We start from the raw sequence: 25,710 nt of genomic DNA, 5'->3' as shown, positions 1-25,710 counted from the left end.
GACGAGGGGGATGACGTCAGAGGGAAAGAAGGGAACGGACGGCGGGTACTGGTGGCGGGGGACGACGGATCTGACGTGCTGGGTTTCGATGGCGATGGGGACGACGTCATAGGGAAAGAAGGGAACGGACGGCGGGTACTGGTGGCGGGGGACGACGGATATGACGTGCTGGGTTTCGACGGCGATGGGGATGACGTCATAGGGAAAGAAGGGAACGGACGGCGGGTACTGGTGGCGGGGGTCCACGGATCTGATGAGCTGGGTTTCGACGGCGGTGGGGCAGAGGTGGTGGAGGAGGGGGGGGCGACACCACCTCCAATTGCGCTAGCAACATTGATGCGTCCAAACCCGTAGTTGTTGTTGGGGTATTTGGAATCCGACACCCCCCCACAGTTCTCGTTGTTTGGAGTCAACGTGGCAGTGTCTGCAGTGGTCGTGAACGCTTTGTACACTTGATCGTACTTGGCGCCTTTGTTGGCAGACAAGTAGAGGGCAATCGCACCAGCGACGTGGGGAGACGCCATAGACGTGCCCGTCATGATTTGGTAGGCCGAATTGCCAGTGTGCCATGCCGAACGAACCCTGTTACCAGGCGCCGACACATCGGGCTTGATTCGACCGTCTGCGGTTGGCCCGCGACTGCTTTGTGTAAACAATTTATCATCGGTGCCCACGTTACCCACCGCAATGACATTCTTGTAATCAGCTGGGGTCCACGTTGTTGAGCATGTACGACCAGAGTTGCCGTTGCAAAGCACGGGAATGATGTCCGCAGCGCGCCACGCGTCCACGACGGCTTGTAATTTGTTGTGAAACTTGCCACCCCAGCTGTTGTTGATCACATGAGGCGCCAACTCGCACTTGGGGTTTTTGCCAGTCACATCTGTCGGGCACAGCATCCATTGCGCACATCCAATCAGCGCCGCTTCAGGGCAATGGGTGGTGATGACGCACCCGCGGCAAGCAATCCACGTGGCACCCGGAGCTACGCCGATGCCGTTTTGGCCAACAGCTGAACCCGTGACGTGGGTGCCGTGGCCGCTCCTGTCCATGGGGGCGGGGGTCTTGTCGGTGGGGTCGAACCAGCCGTAGGTGGATCGCCAGTTGCCCTTCAAGTCGTCGTGGGTATGGATGGCGCCAGTGTCTATAATACCGACCACCACACCTTCGCCACGGTTGCCATTAGCCCACACGCCAGGGGCTTTGATGAGGTCGACACCCCATTCGTTTGCGGCGCGCGTGGAGGTTGCGTTGTTGTCAGCACATCCTTGAGCAATCCCCACATCAGTGTCGTCATCGTCGAAGGTGACTGGACTGACTTGCGCCGCGATAGGTTGTCGAATGTGAACCACGTTGTCCAACTTGGCGAGTTCGTCCAACACGAGGCGGTTGGCGCCGTACACGTGCATGTTGCCGTTGATGTAGAAGCTCTCGATGCGGTTCGTGAAGGATTTGGGCTGCAACGACAGCAGCTCTATCGCCGCGCGCTGGGACGTCTTCATGTTGCTCTCCAAGAGGGAGCGCACATGGGCGATGCCGGAGCTGCGATCGTTAAAGTTAGCCCGCTCAAGACGGGCGGTTTCCAGGGCGCGCTGGTTGCCTCCTTTGAATTCAACCACAACGTCCACGTCCTCATTGGATTCCAAGTGGCGGTGGACACTGGGGGCGATTTTGGCCGTGGCGAGAGCGGCAAATGCAGCGATGAAAGTAGGTTTGATCATGATGCAGTTGCTGGCAAATTGAAATGACAGAAGGTTGTCGTGATCCGATAAGGAAACAAACATAGATACAGTGTGTTAAGGTGAATACGGGTGACATTTCCCAGCATGTGATCATCTGGTTTCGCGCAGGGATGATTCACTCCATGTATCAAAGCGTGAACCCTCAACCTCCTGTTCCGTACTTGCTGTGAGTAGGCCTTGAGTAGGTTGAGCTCAATGCGTGAGCAAAAGGTTCGACGATTAGAATCACCCACTGGTATCAGGGCTAAGGGACCAAGCGACTCATGATGATTGTGTTGGGTTGGGTCATTCAGAGTAAAAACTCTGAAATCGGGGTGTACCAATATTACCACTATCCGGTACTGTAGCTCGGAATACCCGAGCACATTTGTGTGTTGAACCCCTAGACATCCTAATCAGACGAATATAAATACTGTACAGTACTACTCCGGAGTACTACGTAGTACAAGTAGTTGCAACATTAATTTAATAATGAAATTATCGAAATATCGAAAACTAGAGGTATGCTTTGATAGAGGATTTCAAGGTGAATACAAATAAACTAAGAGCATCTCCAACGGTGTTTTTATTTCTATTTCAATTCCAAGTTACGGATATAGAATAGAAACTCTTGCACTATCCGGAGGGTTTGTTGCTATTTCACGCGAAAATAGAAATTCTGCCGAGGTATGAAGCGTTGAGTGAAGTAAAAACCAAAGATTACACACCGCCCTTTTGCAATCTTTGAATCGAAGTAGAATCTAAACGTTGAAGTCTGATTGGCCATCTTCGATTTTTTGACAAATCAAACCAACTGGTTTGAAACACATGATTTTGATTGGATATGTACAGTACAGCAATATTGAGACGAACTTCTTTAAATTCTCTACCTCAACTCTTACTGGGGGTTAATCGTACAGTATCTCAGTGGTTAGCAATACCTAACCACTAGTGATGCTTTTAACCCTGGGGATTTAGCATTATACTTCGAAGTATGTGCACGCGCGGGGGTAGGACGAAATCCTGGGGTTACAGGGTTATGGCAAGAAATTTGCGTGTAAGCTTACGGTTCTCACTGTCAGTATCTAGATTTTCTGAACGTTTTCCTGAGTATATTCGTTGAAGCACTGGAGATTTCCGGACCCCGTTCAATCGAATCTCGCCGACTGAATCAAGCACCAACCTTTCCCATTGGTCAATCCGATATCACTTGTTGCTGATTGGCTACAATCCATTTTCGATTTTCTACCGGAAAGGGCGAAGTGGATAATGGCCAATCTGATGTCTCAGTTCTACTGTATATGTGGTCGATTGACAGTGACTGTGAATGAACCAGGGAAAGTTGAAGAAAATCGACAATACAAAACGGATATCTATTCGAAATAGACAGGTTTCGCAACTCAACTTTACGTTACTAGTACCCTCATCATCACAATCTCGAGAAATGTGGTTTTCAGGATAATTGACACTGGACGCAGTGAATCCCCGGGTTTTGCAGCTTGTATACATTAATATCCTGAATATCCTGATCAACATTTATATTTATGCCCACGGCTTTCGGTAAAGTATTGATCGCCCAACGCATTCGTGTTGAGTTCAATCGAATTAGTCGAGTGTATCTAGGAGATATGGGCGTGTTCAATGACGCCGAATATATCCGGATATTTCGAAATTCCATTGACTGCGAACACGTTTTTTTTCAATGTCCCAGATATTCCCAAGCCGCCAAAAATATCCATGTCCGGGGCTGGATATTTTTGCAGGATGTGGCATGGTGCTAGATATCCAAAAAATGCAATTATAGAGGAGACGGAATCAAAACACGATTGGACCTGTCGTGACGACGTGGACTCGACGACCTTTGCACCATGTTAGCGCAAGGGTAGGGAGTTGGCGTGATGTTTGTTCTATTCTACACAGGTTTGCACACAGGTGTACTCGTACATACCGCAACTATCTCGGCTCGTTCATACCGATGAGGTGGGCAGGCGGGCATTCACTGCGAGCATTGTACAGTATAACCAACCGATATGTAGGCTTACCCATATATTTGCCCGAGTCCCGTCCGTCACTGACCGAGTAATGTTATGATTGATTCAGCGCTAGAGTGGTTGATTGCGTGCAATGAGTGTAATTCACACACGGTGTTGGGACTGACTATTTCGGTCTCACAGTCAATTTACAGAATGGAGAGCAAAGCTCACCCGCGCTTTAGTTGGCCAAGGTCGTTATACTGTAGGTACTATATATGGACTCACCATGGACGATGCGGTTGATAATGACGACTGTTCTAACGTGTTCATTATGGAGAAAGGAATGATTGATGGAGTAAGGAAAATCAGTCATTCACACATGAAAACTTGTGTCACTGCTCAGCGAAGGTTGTGCTTTGGTTGGGCTGCTAATGCACTTGACGAGTTTAGAGAAGTGTGAGCCACGAGCGATCCATTTGCTCAAAGGAAAGTGATTATTGTATTGGCTTGCTATCAACTACTGGTGATTGGACAAAATTATCCATTGATAGCATGTTATTGGCTAATTCGTCAAAACTGTATTTTACAGTCGCGACTGTAAATCTGACCGATTTGCAGTCTCGCGGTAAAATTACTAGTACTGTATACAGTTTCCTGTACTACGTAGTATTTTACAGTCGCCCGGTGGGGTTGTCAAAACTGTAAATAATCCGGATAGAACTGTAAAATAGCGTTTACAGTTAATGTCGCGCCGGTGGGGGTGCTCTTAATAACACGCAGGATCATCTTCTTCAGTGTTGGGGCTATCATTGCGAAGTCGAGTCCGTGCTTATCCCACGTTTGGTAGTACTTCAGAATCACGAAGGTCATGAACAGCGCATCCTTGGGGGTAGACTTGCACTCTCGTTCCAGCACTTCAGCATGTGGTCCAAAGTGTTCTCCCACTTATTAGTTAAATCTCTTATCGTCTGTTCATACCAATCGACTCAACGATGTCGCGGCTCTAACCCCATACACACGCCCCCCACCCCATTTCAGTGACATTGTGATGCTAACGTCAGCGACCGGAAACCCTATACATTGCAGGGAAGGCACGGACCAAGTAATCGAAGCCCAAATACGTCATGGAATTATAGCTTCGAAAAGACAAAGTCGTTGACGACTAGCTGTCCGTCACAACGCAAACGGGATCGCATCGGTCCTTCAAGAAGTAGTTACAATAGAAAGAGGTCACGCACGGCGTCCGCTGAAATAATACGCCCACTGCTACCTGAACTTGTGCGACGTCTGCAAATGACTGGGATTATAGTCTTGCTTGATCCAGGATTGTTGAACCCTTTGTGCATCCACTCCGATCCACAACAACGCACGGGTCGTAAGCCCAGATAATGGATATATTTTGATTTGATATCGAGTATCCGGACACAGTTTCAGAATCTTTACACAGAAATGCCATCGACCAAACGCAAGGCCACAGCGGCGCCGACCACCGAGGACATAAGTCCTGTCGATTACCAACTGGGGATCAAGGTATGTTGCTTCGGTATGGCAGTAAAAACACGCTATCAGTACGAGAAGACGCTATTGCGTTCTAGTATGAATAGCGTAATACTGAGCACAATTATGAGCATCATGGGCGTGTCTTGACTTGGATTTCGAAGACAATGGCAATACCTCCACCATCACACACACACATACACTAATAACGTTCGTTACTCTACCTTACTCTACCTCAGCCATTTCTAGGACCTGGTGAGGTGCGGCAGTCGTGCCTTTTGTGTGCACCACACCACCAGCTCTCCACAACAGCACCATTATAATACTGTAGGCTGCCTGCGCCCCGTCCCGCCACATTGACTTTCTGGATCCGCGGACACAAGAACGAGAATGATATGCATGTAACATAAATCAAAGGTTATATTTATTGATGAGAACATACATGGTTGGGTATGCCATCTCGTCTAGTCTACGCTTGCTAACTTCGCTATCACCGCTTTGGGAAAAGATTATTTTCGAGCAAACGATGGATTATTTCCGAGCGAGGCTTTGGGATGGAGCATTTTAGAGCGTACTTAGACTGTTGCAGTCTTTTCGAGCGTACTTAGGTTCACTGGGACAAACCGGATTGATAGTAAAGTTAAGATATTCCCAAGTGGGATAAACTGGGACAATGGATTCATTTCGATTCAATATTTTGGATACACAACACACAGTCCACAAGGGGTTTGCAAATTGGCAATCGTTTGCGATAGCAAACGATTGTTAATGCGCAAACCCCGGGCATAGCATTACACGTACGCTATCCGGGGTGGAGACGTAGTCTCCGTGGGGGAAAGGGTACGGTTCTGGTGAAAGAATGCTGGGGCTGGTGACCATGATGACGTCAACAATTATTGTTTGGGATGCACGGGGATGCAGTGGGATAAATTCGATGATGACACTTAGGAGTACTACGTAGTACTAGTACATAACAGTAAGTATCATTAAAGGCGCCACAGTACTCAGTGTCAAGGGGATGAGGAAAGAGGTAGCACTGAGGAAGGGGGCGAGAGCACGAGGAACACAAAGAGCACTTGTGTGGTCGGGGGCAAAACTGAAAGTGAGGATTAACCGACTGCTTACAGCCAACCAAAGGGAACACCGGATAATATCGTTATCCGGTGTTTTGTGCCGTCGGAGCCCAAATCTGCCCAGAGGGCACAAAATCCGGATACAATCCGGATGTGCCAAAGAGGCCAAAGCAGATAGGCCAAAGTGCCCCTTCTTGACACTCAGCATTGGCATTTTAGTAACCATATGATTTTGTTTGCTCGGAAATTCACCAATGACTAACACATGTTCTTGTGCCTATTAAGTACGCTCGGAAAGTGTCTCTCTGGACTATTTTGCTCAAAATCGATCCATTCTAAGGCATGCTCGGAAATGCTCCATCGTTTGCTCGAAAAAAATGCGCACCCCATTGCTTTCCAGTAGAAGCGTTTGGCCAAGAAGGACATGCGATGGACGACACTCTCAGGTAATACACTATGTAATTTGCAGCCAAGGACCGTGGAAGTCTGTCTTCCAGTGGAGCACTGGCCTTGACCATAGGAGAGCTTTCTGAGTATTCAGGCTTCAGTAGTCTCCGCAAACCCAATGCGTTGTACAACTACCGTATTCCGGCGGGACTTGTACCCCCAAAAATGTAGCCAAAATCTGATCCAAATAGGTAGAACCCCGTGCGGAAAGTCAAATGCTTTCAAATCATAAAAGATGCTAGGATTGGCTAATACATGTGACCTCTTTTGAATTTGATTGACTTGATGAAGCCGCGACTTTGTTACTTTTGAAATGACCATGTCGTCGCCTAGTAGTTTAGATGCAACACTTATCTGCACACTAACTTCCGATGCTTGCATGTTACTCTTGAATGTGTTCGAACAGAACTGCCTTAACTATACCGACATTTCATTCTGAACGCACACGCGCGCTCAACTGGGTGACACACGAAGGTCCTCCACAACCAATGTAATCTTGCTCTTTAGCACGTCTTTGTGATTGAGCAGGCGCAGTGGGTGGTAGCCAACATGACAGCCTAGTTTGGTGGCCACCAGACGATAAACCTGCATAACCTCCTCGAGGTTTTCACGGTCACCTTATACAGCAAGGCGGAGCACGACGAGATCGTCGACAGTTAAGCTGTCGCCGCATATCTCATGGCAGGTGCACGAGCGCGTGCCCTCACCACTCGAGACAACAACAATATCGACAGCCTTCAGATCCATCCATCGCAGAGAAGTGAAACGTGATTGTGTACAGTTAATTGGATGATTATCAACCAATATATTATGTATGGGTACAACTCCATGAGCAAAGCCCAGAATCTTCCAAATAGGACTTGAAGAGAGAAATGGGTACAACTCCGATGGTAAAAATCGGGGGTACAAGTCCCGCCGGAATATGGTAGGTAATTTATAGCCATGCTATACGATAGATAGAATCGTCGTTAAGTAAGCCCAAAGGAGATTTCGTGGAATGTGTGGCAAATACAAGTTACTGCTGTACCTTTATCGTTGCCGCCGCCATAATATCCCGCGCGATTCCAATTCACCTTCGCCAAAATGTGAGCTCACTTAACAAAGACTATCGCACTTAACAAATATAAATCAAACATTTGACACTTTGAAATTTAACTTACATGTTACCTGGTTAGTTACCTTGAGAATGACAACTTGTGGACTGGGGGGGTGGATTTCAGCCTACGCCGCAAACTGACAAGGCTTCACTGAGGACGACTGGTGTCATGAAGTACACTGTGTCCACCAGGCTTCCATTAGATTGCCTTGTGGCTGAATCGTTGTATTCATGCGCTGCGTCGTGTAGAATGGAAGCAAGGCTATGCCCCTACCGTCTATTTAGACCAGCTATTACCATCGTCAATAAACTCACCAACATGACTTGGTCTATGACTCTATTGGGACAGGAAAAAAAATCCATCCTCACAAGTCTTTATTAAACGTGACGTGTTTGTAACAACGCCCCGTGCTCTGTATTGACGACGGAATTGTTGTGATAACGACGAGATTATTGTGATAACGTGTGAAGACGACTGGTTTTGTGTGAAAGTGACCAGTTTTATTGTGACAACGAAGATTTACATGTACTAGCGCCATATCTGCTGTGTGTGAATCTAAATTAATCTTTTTTTGCTTTTCTTAATATTTGTTGTGACGGAGATATTAACGTTACCTCTATAAGTGAAGGGAACACGGTAGTAATATCCGGTATTTAATTTTGAAGGTACTAATTTGAGGTGTTACTTTAGTTGGGATTGATTGAATGCTAGTTGCCCCCCCCCCTTTTTTACTACTAGTATTGAAAGTCCTTCCCCCTTCCTTGACTACATTGAATTCTAGACTGTCATTTGAGGGGATGCAAAGATGTGTCATTTGAGGGGATGCAAAGATGTATTCATAGCGCAAATACACAGCAAATCAACCTGCAAATTTCAAAGCATTGAATCATATTATCATTAAAGCTGGGAGTGTTAAGTCACTATATTGTTGGCATCATCCCCCAAACTTAACAAGGTTTCGAGGTTTCGATCTCTGGAGAATTGACATCGTGATTACCCCACTACTGGTAGTGTAATTCGCAAATTGCTATGGAGATCTTATGTATTCACTTCCTCATCCACAATCATCTAACACAAAGCACATGTTCCTACGCCCGACCGAAATTATGCCACACATCATCATCTTCTACGTAGTATATATATTATTTTACCCACTGAACACAGCCCCAATCCCAACTTCATTGTGTGCATACATATTATAGCGATGTAAGCCATGTCTTGATTTGGGGGGCGGGCAGGGGGCTTTATTGTGACGTATTGATTTGGTGCTTTGAAATACATTCACAGAATATTTGAGTTTGTGTGAATAGTAGTTGCGTAGTCCTAACTTGATACTACAGTATCACTAAGCCCTTCGTCGACGACTACATTTAATCCAACATACTGAATTCAGAATCACACTAATTCAATTTACACTAAACTCAAAGTACCCAACTCAAGAGTTTCGCAATCACTTCCACATTGATTGAATTGAATTGTAACCCCATTGATGCCTTGCATAGTGTAAACGATGTCAAATCCAATTGTTCCCATAAACAAATATTCTACGTAACGATATCACCGATATCACCGGTACTCCGACAACCAACTGAAGTTTACGCGTAGCTTACTGAAAATTGGATACAAACGTTGGTTGGGGCAAGTAGTAACTTTATATAGATTAATGCTCCGAAGAACTTCGACGCACAACGTTAGAGCATTTGTAGTTGTCGAAATATACTTTTGTCGTTCGCGTATGTCACTTCCATTAAGTCTAGCGAATTAAAAGCACTTCAAATATTGGCTTAACAGTAAATCAAGAGCATCCATCCGGCAACGCTATGGAGCTGGAGACACAAACAACGCCAACTCGCATTGCTCATTGATATTGTCAAATCGATTCAAAATTGGAGACTCCAGCTGTAGTTACCACTCGAATTCCTACCCTACACAGCATACATTGAATACTGTTTAACGGTACAGTACTACTACTACAGTAAGTAGCATTCACCGTTGGTATGATTAACGTTGTACAACGTTGTATGCCTTCATGTTTCACGTTAACGCTAGGATTGTACTTATCGTAAGCAAGCAATTAGTCCCACCCACTTACTCAGGGGCGTTTTAGGTCAGTCAGTATCAATTCCATGAGTGAGTGGGCATTTGACCATTTGTGTGCCACCCACGCACTCGGGGAATTGCTCCCGGATGGATGACCAAAATACCGTTCTGTTGTTCCCACCATGAGACTTCACTCGAACATGCTTATTCTCGCTTAGAGCGTCCTAGTAGCCTTTAACGTAGTCTACGAAGGCTTTGTCTGAGTGAAATTCCATTCCAAGAGCAAGGATCATGGTGGCGCTGTTTAATTGAAAGTGAATACTTGATATGGAGTAACTGAGAGATTATGTGCCAATCAATGTTGCTCCAACAATTTGTGGTTTTGTCCAAAGATTGGATTTACAGACTGTTACAATGTAATATTTGAGAAGTGCGATAATCTTTGTTAAGTACGCTCACATTTGGTGAAGGTTTCACATTTTGGCGAAGGTTTGCTGATATGATTACCATAGCTAGCTACTACAGCACTATAATACGCAAAACTACGTTTTGCTGGTATCGTTATGGCATTTCCCTGCATCTGTATGAAGAGCATACTAGTATGATGCTTCAAACCCAGTACATTTTGTGCGTATTGTAAGCATTTCAATCAATGTCGTATATTCAAAGTTTAAAACACGAACAGCGACAACGGCACTCGGGGGCTTGCCCTCCACCGCTTAGTCACGGTCGTCTGAAGAATCGCGTTTCTCGTTACACGCGCTATGCGTAGGGGCAGTCACGGTGGGGGTAGACTTGGGGGTGATGTTCGGAGGGTCAGCGCTATGTGTAGGGGTGGCCGCGGTGGTGGTAGGCTCGGGGGTGATGTTGGGACGGTCAGCAGCGGAGCTGTTTGGGGCAAGATGGATCCCCTCGACGTCGGGATGGGCCGCGATGCTGTAGACTTCTTCCTGGGTCAAGTCTTTGCAGTTAAAAAATGCCACAAGCGCCGAGGGGGAGCATTTGGCAAAGTCGATCAGGACATTGGCGTTGTGCAACGTGCTCAAGATGCGAACGACGACAAACACAGTAACCGTGGACGATTGTTGTAGCGATTGAAGCACGTTTTGATCTAACTTAGCGTGGTTGGCCGCGGCCATGGCCACGATAGACAAGACGGCTGCGGTTTTGATCGTGGAGTCAATTGCAGAATGAAAGGAACGAGTCGCAAATGGCAGAGGTGGTAAGGTAGCAGCTACCGCCATGCTTTTCTATTCGGGCCGCTACTGTATGTGCAGTAATTATGGACTTCCAGTGAATTAGTGTGGACTGTTTTCTTGATCTTTGTATGTGCGATCTTGTCGCACCATTGGAGTTGGGTGTTTTGAAGGTAAGGATACTGTATCTACTGCGGGGAATTCATTATAGTAACATAGAAGTAAACAGTGAATTGAGCTTTGAAGTATACAGTCAATTGAGCATTGTAGTGTACAGTCCATAGAGCATTCAAGTATACAGTCAAAAGAGCATTGAAGGAGCCAATGAAAGAGCAGATACATCATATCCAAGGCGGACGAGGCCTGTTCTACGGAATGAAAATAGCGTTATTGCATCAAGGGCCCGCACAGTCATCATACAAACAACTACGCAAACTCTGGGAAAACGTTCAATAAATATTGACACCGTTCAGCCAAGCTGAAAACCGTTCAAGCAAATTTCTTCCCGTAACCCTTTAACCCCAGGACTTCGCCTACCCCCGCGTGCACATACTTCGAAGTATAATGCCAAACCCCTAGTATGAGTTGAGGTGATCAGAGTGCAAAAAATATGCCTCAGCTAACTAGAGTTTGAACGGTTTTGAGTCTTGGCTGAACGGTAGCCACATTTATTGAACGTTTTTTGGGGTTAGTCAACAACTACAGGTTTGTCTACTGCATGGTGACATGCTCGTGCGTAGACTCCAAGAAGACGACATCATTTTCCGATTGGCCATACTAAGTGTAAGTCTTCACTCAGCCCGTCCGGATATACAGAGTATCGCTACTTTACTATTCACGGGAAAGCGGGTTTTGAGAACTCATTCGATTTACTGTTAATCGGCTGAGTTTTTCATTAACATGTACAGTACTACCCACACCCATTTCAAAGTTCGCTATGATATATCATTTGAGCTCCGTCTTGCTTGATATATACAGTGGCTGGTTAAAGCCGCCGAAAGTTGCACTGCTGTATATAAATAAGTTTGAAAAGTTCCGAAGCAGTAAGCCGCATTAGAATGGACATAAATTGCGATATTCTTTCTTATCCACCGCCTTCTTTGTGCATGTGGTAACTCAGTGCTGATGGTTGCTGGCAATTGGTTTTGACTTCGCTTTTGTATATACTTAATACATATTACAATGAACAAGAAAGTCGAACATATGGTCCGACGATCACTTGGTTCCTGTATAACCTGTCCGACTTTTCTCCACTACTGTAATGCAATATTCCCGGTTACCATACGCACCCTAATCCCATTTTACCTTTTACCTCCATTTTGAAAATGGCATTTTGGTTAATCCTATACAATATATTTATCGAGAAATTTGAATATTATTTTTAGAAAAATATTTACCAGACCCCAAAGTTCTTCGACCAATGGTTTTGTGACACCGAATGTATGGGCGAAAAGAAAGCTTTCGTTTGAACGGCTCGTCAGATTTTGACGTGGTTTCTCTTAATCTCTTCGTATCGAATTATATTACCTGAGCCCACAATTTCTTCGGCACAAGTGCTGAATTGCTCGAGTCATTCGAGAAATGGCAATTAAGAAACGAATTATTGAAAGGTATTTGTCTGCAATTGAATACAAAATCAATGATATTTTTTATCAAATTCCCAAAGTATTCTTGTATCAATCTTACTTGAATTATACGTGAACTTTAATAAACTTGCATACAAATAATAATTTTGCTTCATTATATTTTGAAAAGTATCGAACGAGAAACTGTTACTAGTAATTGTCTGCCTATTATTGGACCCGAAACCTTTACAACTTCATAACTTGTATCATTCAGTGAATCAGCGTTATCGTACCCCCCTTCCAGAAACTAGAACTTCCCCTCTTTTTGAATATCCCATCAGATTTGCATATTTTATCAACAGTTCAATGGTTTTGTGATATCTTTCTATATATATGAAGCCCAAGTAACACAACAACAGGAAAAAGTAGCTCCTCAAGTGCGTGTTATGACGTTGGCTAGGCTGCAGTGTCATGATTTACATGATGAGACCTTCGTACTTGGTCGTGAACCAGTTCATCGCGTCTTGCTTGCGGAGGCGATGGGGGGCGCCGACGCGCGTTTGGCGCAACTTGCGGCGCGCCACACGCATGCCCGCGCGGGTCAACACGACGAAGAAATCCATCCCGTAAATGCCCGTGGAAGGGTCGTACTTGATCCCCAAGTCGATGTGCTCTTCAATCCCGAACCCAAAGTTGCCCGTGTCGGAAAAGTTGCGCTTCTTCAACTCGTACTCCTTGACCTTGAGGCCGCGGTCGAGGATTTCAAGCGCCTTTTCGCCGCGCACGGTCACGTGGCACGAGATCTTTTCGTTACGACGGATGCCGAACGTGCGCACGGTGTAGCGAGCTAGACATGGACGACGCGACATGAGATATGATCACAAGGGAAGGTACCTCCACCAACATCATGCAGAAGTCGTCGTGTCGTCTTGCAAAGGAGGGATATGGAACTGAACAGGATGCGCAATCGGGGATGCAACAAGTCACTCGAGAGTAAGCTTGACACCCAGAAAGGCTCCGCAAGAAGCACACCTCTTTGCAAGAGTCATTCATAACGAAATCGTCCGCACGAAGTTGGTGGCCGAGAACGGGCCGGTTAGGGCACTGTGTTCTCTAGGTACCTCGAAGGTCAGTTCATACCCTTCGAGTACAAGGGCTTTTGGCCAGTCAGTTGTTCCAACACGCGGGCAGCGCGGGTCAACTTATCGCCGGATTCCCCCACGCAACAGTTGATCACCAACTTTTCCACTTTGATTTCACGCATGATGTTGTTCTTGTCGTTGCTCTACACATCACGATCGTCATGAGCATACCCCTCCATGGAACGATCAGGCGGTGACAGCGGCGACGTACCATGATGCCCTTGAGGAGATTTTACTAAAATGCTGAGCTCCCAGTGGTGGTGACCACAGCGCCAGTGGCTGCCGCAACCAGTCAAAACGTGCCATTTCCAATTTTTTAAATTCGCCCTTGGTTTTATTCATATAGTTTATTATGCATACAAACCGACTGTACAGTGGTCTGAAAGTTATAATAATATGGGGTGCCAAGGTCATTCCACCAATCAGAGGCGAAGAATTGTGGACCAATCACAGGCGGTGGAAACGGTGCCGCTTTGCGCCAATCGTCGATATCTTGCGCGGAAATGTCGGACGCCGGCTCTGGTAGCGACTCGGAAGAGTAAGATACATGGACATGGATAGTTATGACGATATGGAGATGACTATGATGACGTGAAGGTGGCAGGGCGTTGATGTGAAACTTGTGTATGTAGGGAATTTGTGTTGCCACCTGGCTTTGAAAGCGTCAAGGGCGGGTCCATCTCGAAGGCGTCGCTGGAAGACAAGGAGTTGTGGTTCTTCCGCGTCCCCAAGAATGTACGGACCGTTTTGTACTAAGTGAATGATAAAGATGATGGACAGAGAATGATTCGTTGAGTACGGTAGGTGGATGCGTCCGTGTTGCATGGCGTGACGATCAAGCTACCGAAAGACCAAAACGCATTTGTCCAAGTGCCGGTGGACGTCGAGGGCAACAAGAAGCAGTTCACACTGAAATCCAACGACATCAGCCTGTACTCCCAAGTCGTGAACCTCGTCCCTGACAAGGCCAACAGCCAGACCTTTGTCCCAGGTGTGTGTATGACTCGTATATGGGGACACACACACGTCATATCTTCATGTGTTCTCATCCCACAACGGCCTAGGCAAGCCATTTGCACGAAGCTTTTCGCTGGTGGAATCGGTGGTCGTGCCCAACGTTCCGGCAGAGTCCGTCGCAGCAGCAGCACCAAATGATGGCGGCAGTCCGGCCAAGAAGAAGTCAAAGAAGTCGAAAAAGCACAAAACGACCGAGTAGTAGTAGATCAACCACCCCCTTCAAACATGCATATGACTATTCAATCCCTCGGTTGTTGTTCATTCGTTTCACGAAGCGACGAACGTACGAAGACATTACAAAGTTGTGCAATAAGCATCCATAGTCCAAGAGGTACATATAGGATAGTATCGGACAAATTGGCGTTTGCTATCAATACACACTGCTTACATCGAGATGCCGCTGTGAAAGCTTTGGGCGTTCGTTGGTTATGTAGACATCCAACGGCGCACGTCTCGCTCATACATCATGACTCTGTCGGTTGTAGCTACTACACACACACACCTGGTACATATGGCTCCCGGTAGTGCACGTGACGGCGTACGAGTGACCTTCACAAACCGAGAACTGCTAACTCTTCTCATGGAGCGTTCCGTCCATGCTCCTTGGACGAAGTCGCGGTACATGTGCAGATCGATTTTAAGATAAATATTACCGTGATTTCATTGGTCACTTTGATTCGTGATTTTAAGAACCATTTTACCGTGATTTCATTGGTCACTTTGATTCGTGATTTTAAGAAACATTTTACCGTGATTTCATTGGTTACTTTGATTTAAGATCTATTCGTTAATGTTTGATTGGTGGTTTATCCATTTTAGCATGATTCCTGGCCTGCAATTGGTGGATTTTACCGGGAAAGGCACTTGCGCGCCACAAGGGGAGAGAGTTTTTGATTCAGTCCCTTGCAAGCATGAGCACCTTCCGCGCGCTCCCGTCGTTCTCTGTGCACCCACCGGGGCTCGGCGATCTAGATGTGCTTCCGAATGGAATTGCCGTCACGTGTGGGGAAGATGGGTACGTGTGCTTTTCGGACGTGAAGGAACTGAAGGAGATCAAGTCCATGCGTATCGTCACCGATGACGGCACTGTCCCGTCCATCAGTGTGAGCGCGACGACGTCGAGCGATGCAAGCCAACGCGATGTGTTTGTGGCATCGTCGGACAACTACTTGTTGAACCGGTACAGTCTTGGTGCGAAGGCGACGTTCGAGGGATGTTACCTGCGGTGCACAGAAGAGATCAAATACATTTCAAGCTCCAAATCGTATGTGGCTGTGGTGAGCGAAGACCTGCGGAGTCGCATCGTCGTGCGCGCCAACATGGAACGCGTCTTGGTACTGGAAGGGCACAAGGAAACCGTCAAGAGCATCGCGATCGACCCGTTGGAAACGTATGTGGCGACGTCGGCGGCCGACGGCACGGTCAAGCTGTTCAATATTTCCGACGTGGACGGCGACACGGGCGAAGTCTCTGCGTCGAGCAGCATTCCGATTCAGTATCAGCAAAGCATGTCCAACGACGAAGTGCTGGCGCGCATCGCGTGGCAGCCGACAACCGGCGCGCTCTTGGCCACCCCCATGCGCATGAACACGGTCGCGTTGTACAGCCGCGACACGTGGACATTGTCCAGCAAGCTCGTATTTCCATCCTTCGACGGCGTGTTCAACTCGGACGTAAACGTTATCGCATTCTCTCCCAACGGGCAGTACGTCGCCGCTGCCTCCATGGCCAAGCAGGTACAGTACCTTGCCTCGCTTCGTTCTCAGACGTCGTACTCGCGCGTAGATCTTTGTGTGGGACGTGGCGACACAATCTGTCGTGGCCAGTTTTGAGTGCGACGACAACGTGATGGCGCTGTCGTGGCTCGTGGATGCCAACAGCTTTGTCGTCCTCATGTCATCTGGATCTGTTGGGCACGCTTTCAACGTCGTTCCTTCCGCCCATGCTCCTCCCGCCAACGTCATTATTAGCGCTACTGTTGCAGCTCCCCTCGTCACGCCGCCCGTCCCACCTCTCGTTCCCTCGACCCGCGCAACGATGCCATCATCGCCGTCGCTGGTGGAAGCCTCCCCTGCCCCTCCTCCTTCTCCTCCTACTCGTCCAACCAACCCCGCCATCATCTTGTCCATAGATGATCCAGCCGTAGACGACGAAGAGCTCCAAGTCAACGCTATCAAGCGGAGCTTTGGCTTTGACCCAGACATGGCCGTGCTGCACGAGGCCACCATCGCCGACGACCAGGACGACGACGTGGCCGCCGCCATGGACGCGCCGCTGCTGCAATCGTCGCCGTCCACCGTGCCTTTACCGTTGAGTGTGCAGCCATCGTTTCAGCCGGGCGCGGTGCTCCAAGGACCAGTGATCCTCCTTGCGTGGAACCTCCTCGGGGACATCGAAGCGCTGACATCCGCCGACCACACACCCCTGATCGTGTTGCGCTTCCACGACAAGTCCAAGCGCGGGTTCAAGTTCCACGACACGTACAACCTGACCATGGCCGCGTTTGACGACGTCGGCGCCATCTTCGCCGCGCCCGTCCACGACGACATGCCCGCGGTCATCACGTACCGCCCCATCGAGTCGTGGAACTCCAACAGTTCATGGCATGTGTCGCTGCCCGACGGCGAAGACGTGGTGAGTGTCACGACCGCCGGCGCGATTTGCGTTGTCGCGAGCTCGGCCCATTTTGTCCGGGTGTACTCGATGGGCGGCGTCGTCCTCGCCGTGTTTGCGCTCCCAGGGCGCATCGTGTCCATGGCGAGCCATCGGTCGGGTAAACTCGCCATCTTGTACGCGACTCGTTCTGGCTTGCAGTGTGCCGTGTACGCGGTGCAGCCGGCATTGCCGCGGGTGGCCAAGCTCACGGACGGACCGATGCCATCCTCGTCGGTGGTCGAATGGGTTGGATTCAACGACATGGGCGTGCTCTTCTTTGTCCAAGCCTCGTCGGGCCTAGTGTTTGTCCAGAGCGACCTCGTGGGAGGCCAGTGGATGCCGCTAGTCCATCCAAGCCACTCCCACGGCCCCATCTTTTGTGTGGGCGTGCGCGACGGCACCGTGTACTTTGTTCCAAAGGTCAACGACCAACCGCTGCACCTCCCAAGACTCCACCGCCCGGTGCTGTCGACATGGACGTACGAGAAAGTCGAGGACGACGCGCTGTGGCCGGCACATAACGCCGCGACTGCCGCCCCCGCGAAATCGGACCAAGCGGTGCCGCTTCTGGCCGCGGCGGACAAGGCCATCCTCCTGCGTGTCAAGGCCATGTGCGCCTCGGACGATGTCCAGAAAGCGTACGATCTCGCCACGTGCTTGTCCCTAGAGAAATCCCACGCGATCGCCCAACAGATTGCCACCCATTTTGGGCTGCGGGAACTGCATTCGCGGCTGCAACGCCTCCAAGACGCGGCGTTTCCTATGGACATTATATCCCCACGTGTGGATGAGGTCAACGCCGTGGACCGGCGGCACATGACGACGTCCGTGCGCCCTCCTCCTTCCCGCATCCCGACCATGGCTGGTCGAACCAGTACTAGTATCCCATCCTCATCTCCAACATCGTCGCATGTTGAACCGGCGAAAGCAATCAAGCCGCCATCCAAACCATCGGCGGCGACGTTTGTCAACCCATTCAAGAAGCGCGAGGTGGTCGTGTCGGATGACGTGGCAAGTCGAAAGCGCCAGAAATAAAAACAGACTGAATATGCATATGTACGGACGACGATGATGGATGATTAGATTGGTCTGGATTACGGTTTCGACACAAACGCGACCGACTTGTCGACACTGTCCAAGGGCGATACTTGCGCTTGGATGTCGACGACGGCGCCCCCCGCCGCGACGATCACATGCGACCGCTGCACTTTCTTGCCCGGCTTGGAGCTGCCAAACGCAGCGATGAGCACGTGCTTCGGGTCCGACAGCAACTTGTACGGCAACTCCTTCTTCGCCTTCCACTTGCTTAGCGCTTTGGGACTGTCGCCACTGAGCGCAAACACGTTGTACCCCGCACTCTTGAACTTTTCATACTCGTCGCGGAAACCTACGAGCGTGTCCTTAGATTGCAAGGAAGAAGGTAGACGGAACGGTACCACAGGCTTGCTTGGTACATCCAGGGGTGTCCGCCTTGGGGAACATGAAGAACACCGCGCCTTTCTCCTTGACCAAGTCAAGGACGTGTACCACTTCGTCGCTTTCGTTGAGCAATTCAACATTGGGCACGACATCTCCAAGTTTGAGGACCTTGGGTGCAGCAGGTGCGGCATCCTCTTCCGTGGCGTCGTCCTCGACGATCGCGGCAGTAGTGGTATCAGCATCTACTGCTGGCGCCTCTTCGTTGCTCTCGTGCTTGTCCTCAGCATCAGATGCCGGGGCGTCGACGGCTTTCTCGGCGTTCTTTGCCGCCGCGGTCGGTGCCTTGGCGCCCTTCTTCGCTGGGGGCGCAGTTTCCTTTTTAGTCCGCTTGGCGGGAGCGTCCTTCACGGGGGCGGCAGGTTCGCTTCCCGCGATGCGCTTGCTTCGGCGAACTTCAGTCATGCTCTCGTGGGTAATTGATTGATGCGTTGCAGGTGAGAAATCCGGATAATACTATCCGGATACGCTTTGAATTTTGAACCGCCCTTTCTACCGCACGTCGGTGACACGCAGCATGATAACAAGAATGGTTGACATCGCTCTCATGGAAAGCAGACATGCGCCATGGATTTCGGCATGTGCACGTGGTGTAGGAACCAACTTAGCTCAATATGCATGCATGATGCATGTATTGACGACATCGGACGCGACGGCCACGCTTGGAGTCGCTACAACGGACTGTTTCCGTTGTTACTTGTGGTGGGATAGTCTCTTCTGTTGGTGACACAAGCTGTTCGACCGTGAAGCTTCTTGAGTCGACTGTTGTCGGTACGTTGACGTCGATCGAAGAAGCACAGGGCATTGTAGGAGTGTACACGGGATACATCGACCTTTCACTAACGTTAGACATTGGTAAAGTGGCATGGTGTTGAATACCATCCAAGACGTCATGTAGACAGAGGTTGGCGTGCCGACGTTCTGGGAGACTCCAGAAGGAACCATGCATATTCTGGCATCGTGAATCCATCATCGTCGTCAACTGCCTGCTCGTTTTCAATATGGGTAGCACTCACTCATGACTCATCCAACGGAGTGCTTTCTTGCAAAGGAAGAAGCGTCGTATGGACGGACGTCGGCGGCGACATCGCGCCAATATATTGAAACTGCGCGCGAAATTCCATTCGTTCTGACCAATCACAATCGATCGCTCCCGAACGACCCATGAATAGTGTTAGAAGCTTTATTTAGTGTAATCTTGGATTGACCTTTCACTGGCACGTAAAGACGTACACTAAATCGAGGCATTGCGAACCATGAATTAGTGTGGATTTCCAACACGGCCAACTAACAAACGCCGCCAAGTTTCTCCCATCCTAATGGGCCGCTTGGTGTGTCCGACATGTCAGTGCACAGAGATCGACACGCACGAAGCCAGCGGTGAATCCGTCTGCGTGTCATGTGGTACCGTCGTGGAATCGAATGTGATTGTGTCGTCCGTGGAGTTTTCCGAGAGCGGCGGCAGCCATTCCGTGATCGGGCAGATTGTGTCTGGGAATGCGACCAAGATGAGCACCAACATTGGGATGGGTGGCAAGCACTACGATTCCGAGAGTCGTGCAGCAACGTTGGCGACGGGTCGGAGACGGATCAAGCAAGTGGCGGGGATGTTGCGCCTCGGCGAGCATTACGTAGAGAGCGCGGATCGGCTGTTCGGTCTCGCGCTGCAGCGCAACTTTACACATGGGCGACGGTGGCAGACGATAGTCGCAGCCTGTCTGTACGTCGTGTGTCGAAGGGAGAAGTCGCCGCACTTACTCATCGACTTCAGCGACAAGCTGCAGATCTCGGTGTTTCAATTGGGGGCTGTGTTCTTGAAGTTCTGTCGCCTGCTGCAGCTCAGCATCCCGCTCATCGATCCGTCGTTGTACATCCATCGGTTCGCGTCCCAGTTGTCCTTAGGGTCCCAGATGCACGTGGTCGCGATCACGGCGCTGCGCCTCGTGTCATCTATGAAGCGCGACTGGATGGACACGGGTCGACGGCCGTCCGGTACCCTCTCCATCATCATCGTCGCTCTTTCTCACGAATCTCTCTACGGTTGTTATAGGCATCTGCGGAGCGGCGCTACTCATCGCCGCGCGCTCCCACAACGTCCACTGCACGCTGTCGGACGTGGCGGAGATCGTCAGCATCGGCGAGAACACGCTCAAGAAGCGTCTGTCCGAGTTTGCCGTCACGCCCATGGGACAGCTCACATTTGACCAAATGGGCAAAGTCGAAATCCAGCTACTGGAGTGTGACCCGCCATGCTATTCCAAGAATCGCGAACGCGAAGCCATGCAAACGCTCCTTCTCGACATGGACGATGAAGGTACGATCGCCGCATGCTGCCCATGCTTTAGAATCTAGCTTGACTATCATCATCATCTTATATAGAGCCCGTGGATTCCGCGGCATGGACGCTTCGCATCGAGAACCAATGGCAGCATGCGTCCACGTCTGGCAAGGTTGCTGCCGCCATTCCAAGCTCGACCACACAAGTCCCGCTTTTGCAAGAAGAAGAAGAAGAGTATGGGTTTCAGGATGAGAACGCGGCGTTGCTCGCACACGCATCGAGGACGTCGGCGGCGTTGCTGGTCGAGTCGGTGCAAAAGCGAGGCCGGCGATGGCTGCACAAGCAACGCGCGGACGCGGCGCTGTTTGCCACGCTCGAGCAGGAGCTAACTGACAGCATCGAACAGGAAGAACCGACGACGTCAGTGGTTGTGGCTAGTTCGACAGCAACGCCGCCGCCGCCGACACGGCCCGAGAAACGACCCCACGACGACAATAGCACTATTGAACCAGATGTGGACATTGACGACCACGAGATCGACGCCATGATCCTCACGGAATCCGAAGCCGCGTCCAAGACCCATCTATGGGAAACCATCCATGCCGACTACTTGAAAGCCAAGGTACAGAACGACTGGTTTTCCCAAAATTTGGTTGATTTTTCGCCAAATCTTATGATTCTTCGAATTTGTATGGTATTATCACACTAATTGAAGGTACATACACTAATTCGACGTTGATGGTCGTTGTTTCGTGCGACGTGATTGGCTAAATATATCCTATCTTCTGACGATTTTGACAAATGTGTAGGCCGAGAAGGATCGGTACTTGGAAACCCAGCCGGCGAAGCGGAAAAAGCCCAAGCGTATCAAGGTGCCGACGTCCGTGGACGGGGACGCCGCTGACGTGCCGCCGCCCCCCGAGATGACAGCGCAACATGCTATTTATGTACGTTGACATGGGGATCAACATGGAAGAATGACACTTGTCGTGAGTAGGCGTTGCAGACGAAACAACGGAGCAAGTCGAAGAATATCAATTACGACGTGTTGGCGGAATTGTTTGCACACGACGGTTAACGTGAAGGGAGTGGTTGATTTTAACTTCACATGCGATACAGTCCTGTGTCTTACTTGGCGTACAATGGGATTTGCCACTTCTTGGAGTGGTACACAGACTCGCCGACCTTCCACCCCGGCACGTTCTTCATGCGCGCCTTCTCTTGCTCAAAGTAATACGCTTCATTCTGAAGAAACTCAATGTCTTCTTCGGCTTGCAAGAACGGCAGCATCGCAATGCGGCGTTCGCGGACTTCGCGGCGCAACGCGCGGGTCTCTTGGTTCTGTTGCCCGACGAGGTAGAACCCCCACGAGGTCACGGCGAAGCATCCGGCAAAGATGGCCCAGCCGGGAGGTCCGCGGACTTCGGGGACGCCGCGGGCGAAGCGCAGCGGACGGAACCCGCCCTTGGGTGGCAAATCTTGGACCGCAGGGCCAAAGTTAGGGGTAGCCATGATGCAAGCGGCGGAAAACTGAGTTTATGGAGCGCATGGCGCCGCCTTGTTGACGTCGCACTTAATGCATGCAACCTATTTTATAATAATAACTAGAATAATGTATGAAAGTGTATTAAATCCAATGACATTCTTGAAAGTACGTTTTCCTTGACTAGATAAGTCGTGACATTAAAGGGTATTGATCTTATTTGTTATAAAAATACAATTTTAGTCACGCATCTTTGTAGGATTATTTTCATAAATTATTTTTTCCTATTAAGTTCGATGCCCTTTTCACCCTAAAATTGGACTTGTTCTCAATTCCACCTGGTTTTGGCATTACATTCCCACTTATGAGTTCATCTCGCCATGATGGAGGCGGCATCGCCAACCTCCGCGCTACTTGCGCCGCATGGCTTCGTTCCCGCTTGCTGCATATCGTGTTTCTCTGCCTTGTGGTCGTGGACTTTTTATGTGTCGTGGGGGAATTGTCATTGACCCTCATCGCGCACTCGACGTGCCCGGACGAAGGAGCGATCGGCGGGAGAACTGACTCGACAGAAGCGGCCATTGAGGTGCTGGGCCATGTTTCCCTGGGTATTGTGGCTGTTTTTGTTGTGGAAACCGTCGCAAAGCTCATGTTCTTGGGATGGACGTATTACGCCCACAACTGGCTGCACGCGTTCGACGCCGTCGTCGTCGTGTCGACGTTCACCATGAGCATTGTGCTGCATGGACAGGAAGAGCGCGAAGTTGTTGGCCTTCTTATCGTATTTCGAGTGGGATACATCCTTCGCATCATTGATTCCGTCGTCATGACCAGCGAGATGCACTACGAAGACACCATCCACCGGCTCGAGCACGAACTCGCCGCTTGCCGGCTGCAACTCCAAGCAGCGACAACTGCTACCCCCACTCCTTCCGTATTCACTACGGACTATGTCAAACCAGCATGTAGTCCCTACGATAGTTGACAGCATTTACACGAACGAGTCTTCCTTATTACAATAGAATACTATCACTTGGTTGGGTGGTGGTGGACGCGCCATTCTCCAACTCGCGCAGCTTTCGCTTTTCTTCGGCCAGCAACTCCATCAGTCGAAGCTGCTTGCGCTGCCGCTTCTCCAATTGCCGCATGGCGCGCTCCTGGTCATCGCGCTCTTTCGTCTCCAAGATCCAGTCGTATTTGGATCGCGTGAGGCCAAGAAACGTCGCGACGACTTCCCCGCCAAATTCGAGGCCCGTAAACACCTTGGCGCTTGTCCATCGCGTCCAGTCCCAAGCTTTTGTCGTCATGTCGGCGGCCGCGGCAGGGTCCGTGTTGTCCCAGTAGTACACCTACGTCCATCAAACTTAACACGCACATGATCTTGAGGTGAATATAGCACCTCGACAAGCGCTTTGTCGTCACCCGGTGCGCCGCCGTAATGCGCCGATGTGTCCACCATGTTATCGTGGCGGTTGCCAAAGGATTTTCGAGTTGACCGTTTCAGTCGTACTTTATAGGGTCGCATTTGATCCATTCGCACTTTAAAGGGGTGGTTAACGTTGACCATATTCACTGAGCAATCAACACGCCACGTCCGCCGCTCAGTGCCGAGAGGAACATGGTGTCGATCCAGTTCACATCCGATGTGGGCCTGGGCAAGGTCGCCATCGCTGGCTTTGGCCTGGGGTTCGTCATGGCACTCCACGTGTGTCTGTTCATCTGGGCGTACTTCCTCACCGACGGCGACACGTGGGTGTATCGGAACGCAGTGATCCAGTGGTCCCTCTACGTGGTGTGCCTGACCTTCTTCCACTTTTCCGAGTTCATCAGCACGGCGGCGTTCAAGCCAGGGTTTGTCAGCTACGAATGTGCGTATTGCCCCTCCTTCCTTTGACGCACGTCTGAACATTTCCGCCGTGACCTCATATCTCTGATCTCCTCCTCCTCCTCCTTGCGTAGCGTTCCTCCTCAACCACAGCGATGCCTACCACATGGCGCTCGCCGCGGGGTGCGTGGAATTCTGGCTCGAATCCCACTTCTTCCCCGAGCTCAAGTACATCCACGACGTGTCGTCCGTGGGACTGTTCCTCATCGTGTTGGGCGCGAGCTTCCGCGTCGGCGCCATGTGGACCGCCAAGTCCAACTTTAGTCACCGCATCGAAGTGGCCAAGCGCAAGGATCACACGCTCGTGACCCACGGCGTGTACAAGTACATTCGGCATCCGTCGTACTTTGGCTGGTTCTACTGGAGCATTGGCAGCCAAGTCTTTCTCTGCAATCCGTTGTGCACATTGGCGTACGCCGCCGCGTCGTGGAGCTTCTTCAAGGATCGCATTCCGTACGTTCGTTCATGCATGTTTCCATGTCCCACACTTCGTCATGACCTTCTTGTGGATCCACAGGTACGAGGAAGAGCTGCTGCTCGAATTCTTTCCGGCCGAGTACCCAGCGTACAAGGCGCGCACGTTCAGCGGGATTCCGTTCGTATGATACTAATATAATAGAAACGCCGAGTAAGTATGCAAAGTGCACAACACGATTCACTACTGTACGGTACAGTTACTTGTCGTGGATCTGCACCATGAAATATAAAACGCGATTAGTATATTTTAAAAAATCAATACAATCTCAATGCAATTCGAATATGCACAGTACTGTATGTATATATTGTGGATTCGATACGAATATTTCCAGACCTATTGCTATTGGCTAATCCACTTTTCAGTGGATTGGATTGGCTCTTACAGAAAGGACAAGTATATTCAACCAATCAGATTAATAGTACGCAAATACGGTAGTATAGTATTCCCAGCTACCGGTAGTACATATATTTGTATACATTTGTCAGCTAAGTTAGGGCAGCACGAGGTCGTTCTGTGTCTGCATCGGCAGCCTAACAGACGTGTAGAGCACAGCAAATGCCATCGTTGTGACATTAAGCCTCGACTCTTCTGGCCTCCCTCGCAACATAGGACTCTCTGGCTGACGTCTCGAAGAATATCTCGTCTTGGAGCATGCAACTTAATAGTACTTCGAAGTATACGTATATT

At 49.6% G+C, this 25,710-nt stretch overlaps 11 protein-coding genes across 11 annotated transcripts; 6 read left to right on the top strand and 5 right to left on the bottom strand.

The window, feature by feature from the left end:
• Nucleotides 1–16: 16 nt before the first annotated feature.
• Nucleotides 17–1,721, bottom strand: H257_14143 (hypothetical protein; the record flags this gene model as incomplete). Its single annotated transcript, XM_009841898.1, has 2 exons — nt 17–78; nt 140–1,721. The coding sequence occupies 2 exons, from the start codon at nt 1,719–1,721 to the stop codon at nt 17–19; spliced, it is 1,644 nt and encodes a 547-aa protein (XP_009840200.1).
• An 8,804-nt stretch (nt 1,722–10,525) lies between these two features.
• On the top strand, nt 10,526–11,025 carry H257_14142 (hypothetical protein). Its single transcript, XM_009841897.1, has one exon. It carries the CDS (start codon nt 10,613–10,615, stop codon nt 10,937–10,939), a length of 327 nt encoding a protein of 108 aa, XP_009840199.1. The 5' UTR covers nt 10,526–10,612; the 3' UTR covers nt 10,940–11,025.
• A 2,002-nt stretch (nt 11,026–13,027) lies between these two features.
• Nucleotides 13,028–14,011, bottom strand: H257_14141 (60S ribosomal protein L11). Its single transcript, XM_009841896.1, has 3 exons — nt 13,963–14,011; nt 13,750–13,894; nt 13,028–13,456 (listed from the first exon to the last, which is right to left on the bottom strand). The coding sequence occupies exons 1-3, from the start codon at nt 13,963–13,965 to the stop codon at nt 13,086–13,088; spliced, it is 519 nt and encodes a 172-aa protein (XP_009840198.1). The 5' UTR covers nt 13,966–14,011; the 3' UTR covers nt 13,028–13,085.
• Nucleotides 14,012–14,209: 198 nt separating this feature from the next.
• On the top strand, nt 14,210–15,018 carry H257_14140 (hypothetical protein). Its single transcript, XM_009841895.1, has 4 exons — nt 14,210–14,289; nt 14,384–14,486; nt 14,556–14,742; nt 14,816–15,018. The coding sequence occupies exons 1-4, from the start codon at nt 14,255–14,257 to the stop codon at nt 14,965–14,967; spliced, it is 477 nt and encodes a 158-aa protein (XP_009840197.1). The 5' UTR covers nt 14,210–14,254; the 3' UTR covers nt 14,968–15,018.
• Nucleotides 15,019–15,656: 638 nt separating this feature from the next.
• H257_14138 (hypothetical protein) lies at nt 15,657–19,341 on the top strand. The gene is made up of 2 exons (XM_009841893.1): nt 15,657–16,504; nt 16,554–19,341. The coding sequence occupies exons 1-2, from the start codon at nt 15,680–15,682 to the stop codon at nt 18,456–18,458; spliced, it is 2,730 nt and encodes a 909-aa protein (XP_009840195.1). The 5' UTR covers nt 15,657–15,679; the 3' UTR covers nt 18,459–19,341.
• H257_14139 (hypothetical protein) lies at nt 18,518–19,304 on the bottom strand (the record flags this gene model as incomplete). Its single annotated transcript, XM_009841894.1, has 2 exons — nt 18,518–18,810; nt 18,860–19,304. The coding sequence occupies 2 exons, from the start codon at nt 19,302–19,304 to the stop codon at nt 18,518–18,520; spliced, it is 738 nt and encodes a 245-aa protein (XP_009840196.1).
• An 824-nt stretch (nt 19,342–20,165) lies between the features above and the next one.
• H257_14136 (hypothetical protein) lies at nt 20,166–22,757 on the top strand. Its single transcript, XM_009841891.1, has 5 exons — nt 20,166–20,891; nt 20,950–21,213; nt 21,279–21,799; nt 21,987–22,124; nt 22,175–22,757. Exons 1-5 carry the CDS (start codon nt 20,219–20,221, stop codon nt 22,253–22,255), a joined length of 1,677 nt encoding a protein of 558 aa, XP_009840193.1. The 5' UTR covers nt 20,166–20,218; the 3' UTR covers nt 22,256–22,757.
• H257_14137 (hypothetical protein) lies at nt 22,195–22,717 on the bottom strand. Its single transcript, XM_009841892.1, has one exon. The coding sequence runs from the start codon at nt 22,687–22,689 to the stop codon at nt 22,306–22,308; it is 384 nt and encodes a 127-aa protein (XP_009840194.1). The 5' UTR covers nt 22,690–22,717; the 3' UTR covers nt 22,195–22,305.
• Nucleotides 22,758–23,024: 267 nt separating the features above from the next.
• Nucleotides 23,025–23,733, top strand: H257_14135 (hypothetical protein; the record flags this gene model as incomplete). Its single annotated transcript, XM_009841890.1, has 1 exon — nt 23,025–23,733. The coding sequence occupies one exon, from the start codon at nt 23,025–23,027 to the stop codon at nt 23,643–23,645; it is 621 nt and encodes a 206-aa protein (XP_009840192.1). The 3' UTR covers nt 23,646–23,733.
• Nucleotides 23,674–24,119, bottom strand: H257_14134 (hypothetical protein; the record flags this gene model as incomplete). Its single annotated transcript, XM_009841889.1, has 2 exons — nt 23,674–24,009; nt 24,060–24,119. The coding sequence occupies 2 exons, from the start codon at nt 24,117–24,119 to the stop codon at nt 23,674–23,676; spliced, it is 396 nt and encodes a 131-aa protein (XP_009840191.1).
• A 99-nt stretch (nt 24,120–24,218) lies between these two features.
• Nucleotides 24,219–25,292, top strand: H257_14133 (hypothetical protein). Its single transcript, XM_009841888.1, has 3 exons — nt 24,219–24,528; nt 24,620–24,998; nt 25,063–25,292. Exons 1-3 carry the CDS (start codon nt 24,279–24,281, stop codon nt 25,148–25,150), a joined length of 717 nt encoding a protein of 238 aa, XP_009840190.1. The 5' UTR covers nt 24,219–24,278; the 3' UTR covers nt 25,151–25,292.
• The last annotated feature ends 418 nt before the right edge of the window (nt 25,293–25,710 follow it).

The sequence above is a fragment of the Aphanomyces astaci genome, assembly GCF_000520075.1.
Source record: "Aphanomyces astaci strain APO3 unplaced genomic scaffold supercont1.53, whole genome shotgun sequence".
NCBI classification, from domain to species: Eukaryota; Oomycota; class Saprolegniomycetes; order Saprolegniales; family Verrucalvaceae; genus Aphanomyces; species Aphanomyces astaci.
Note: the sequence above shows the minus strand (reverse complement) of the source record. Positions and strands in the feature narration are given on the sequence as shown.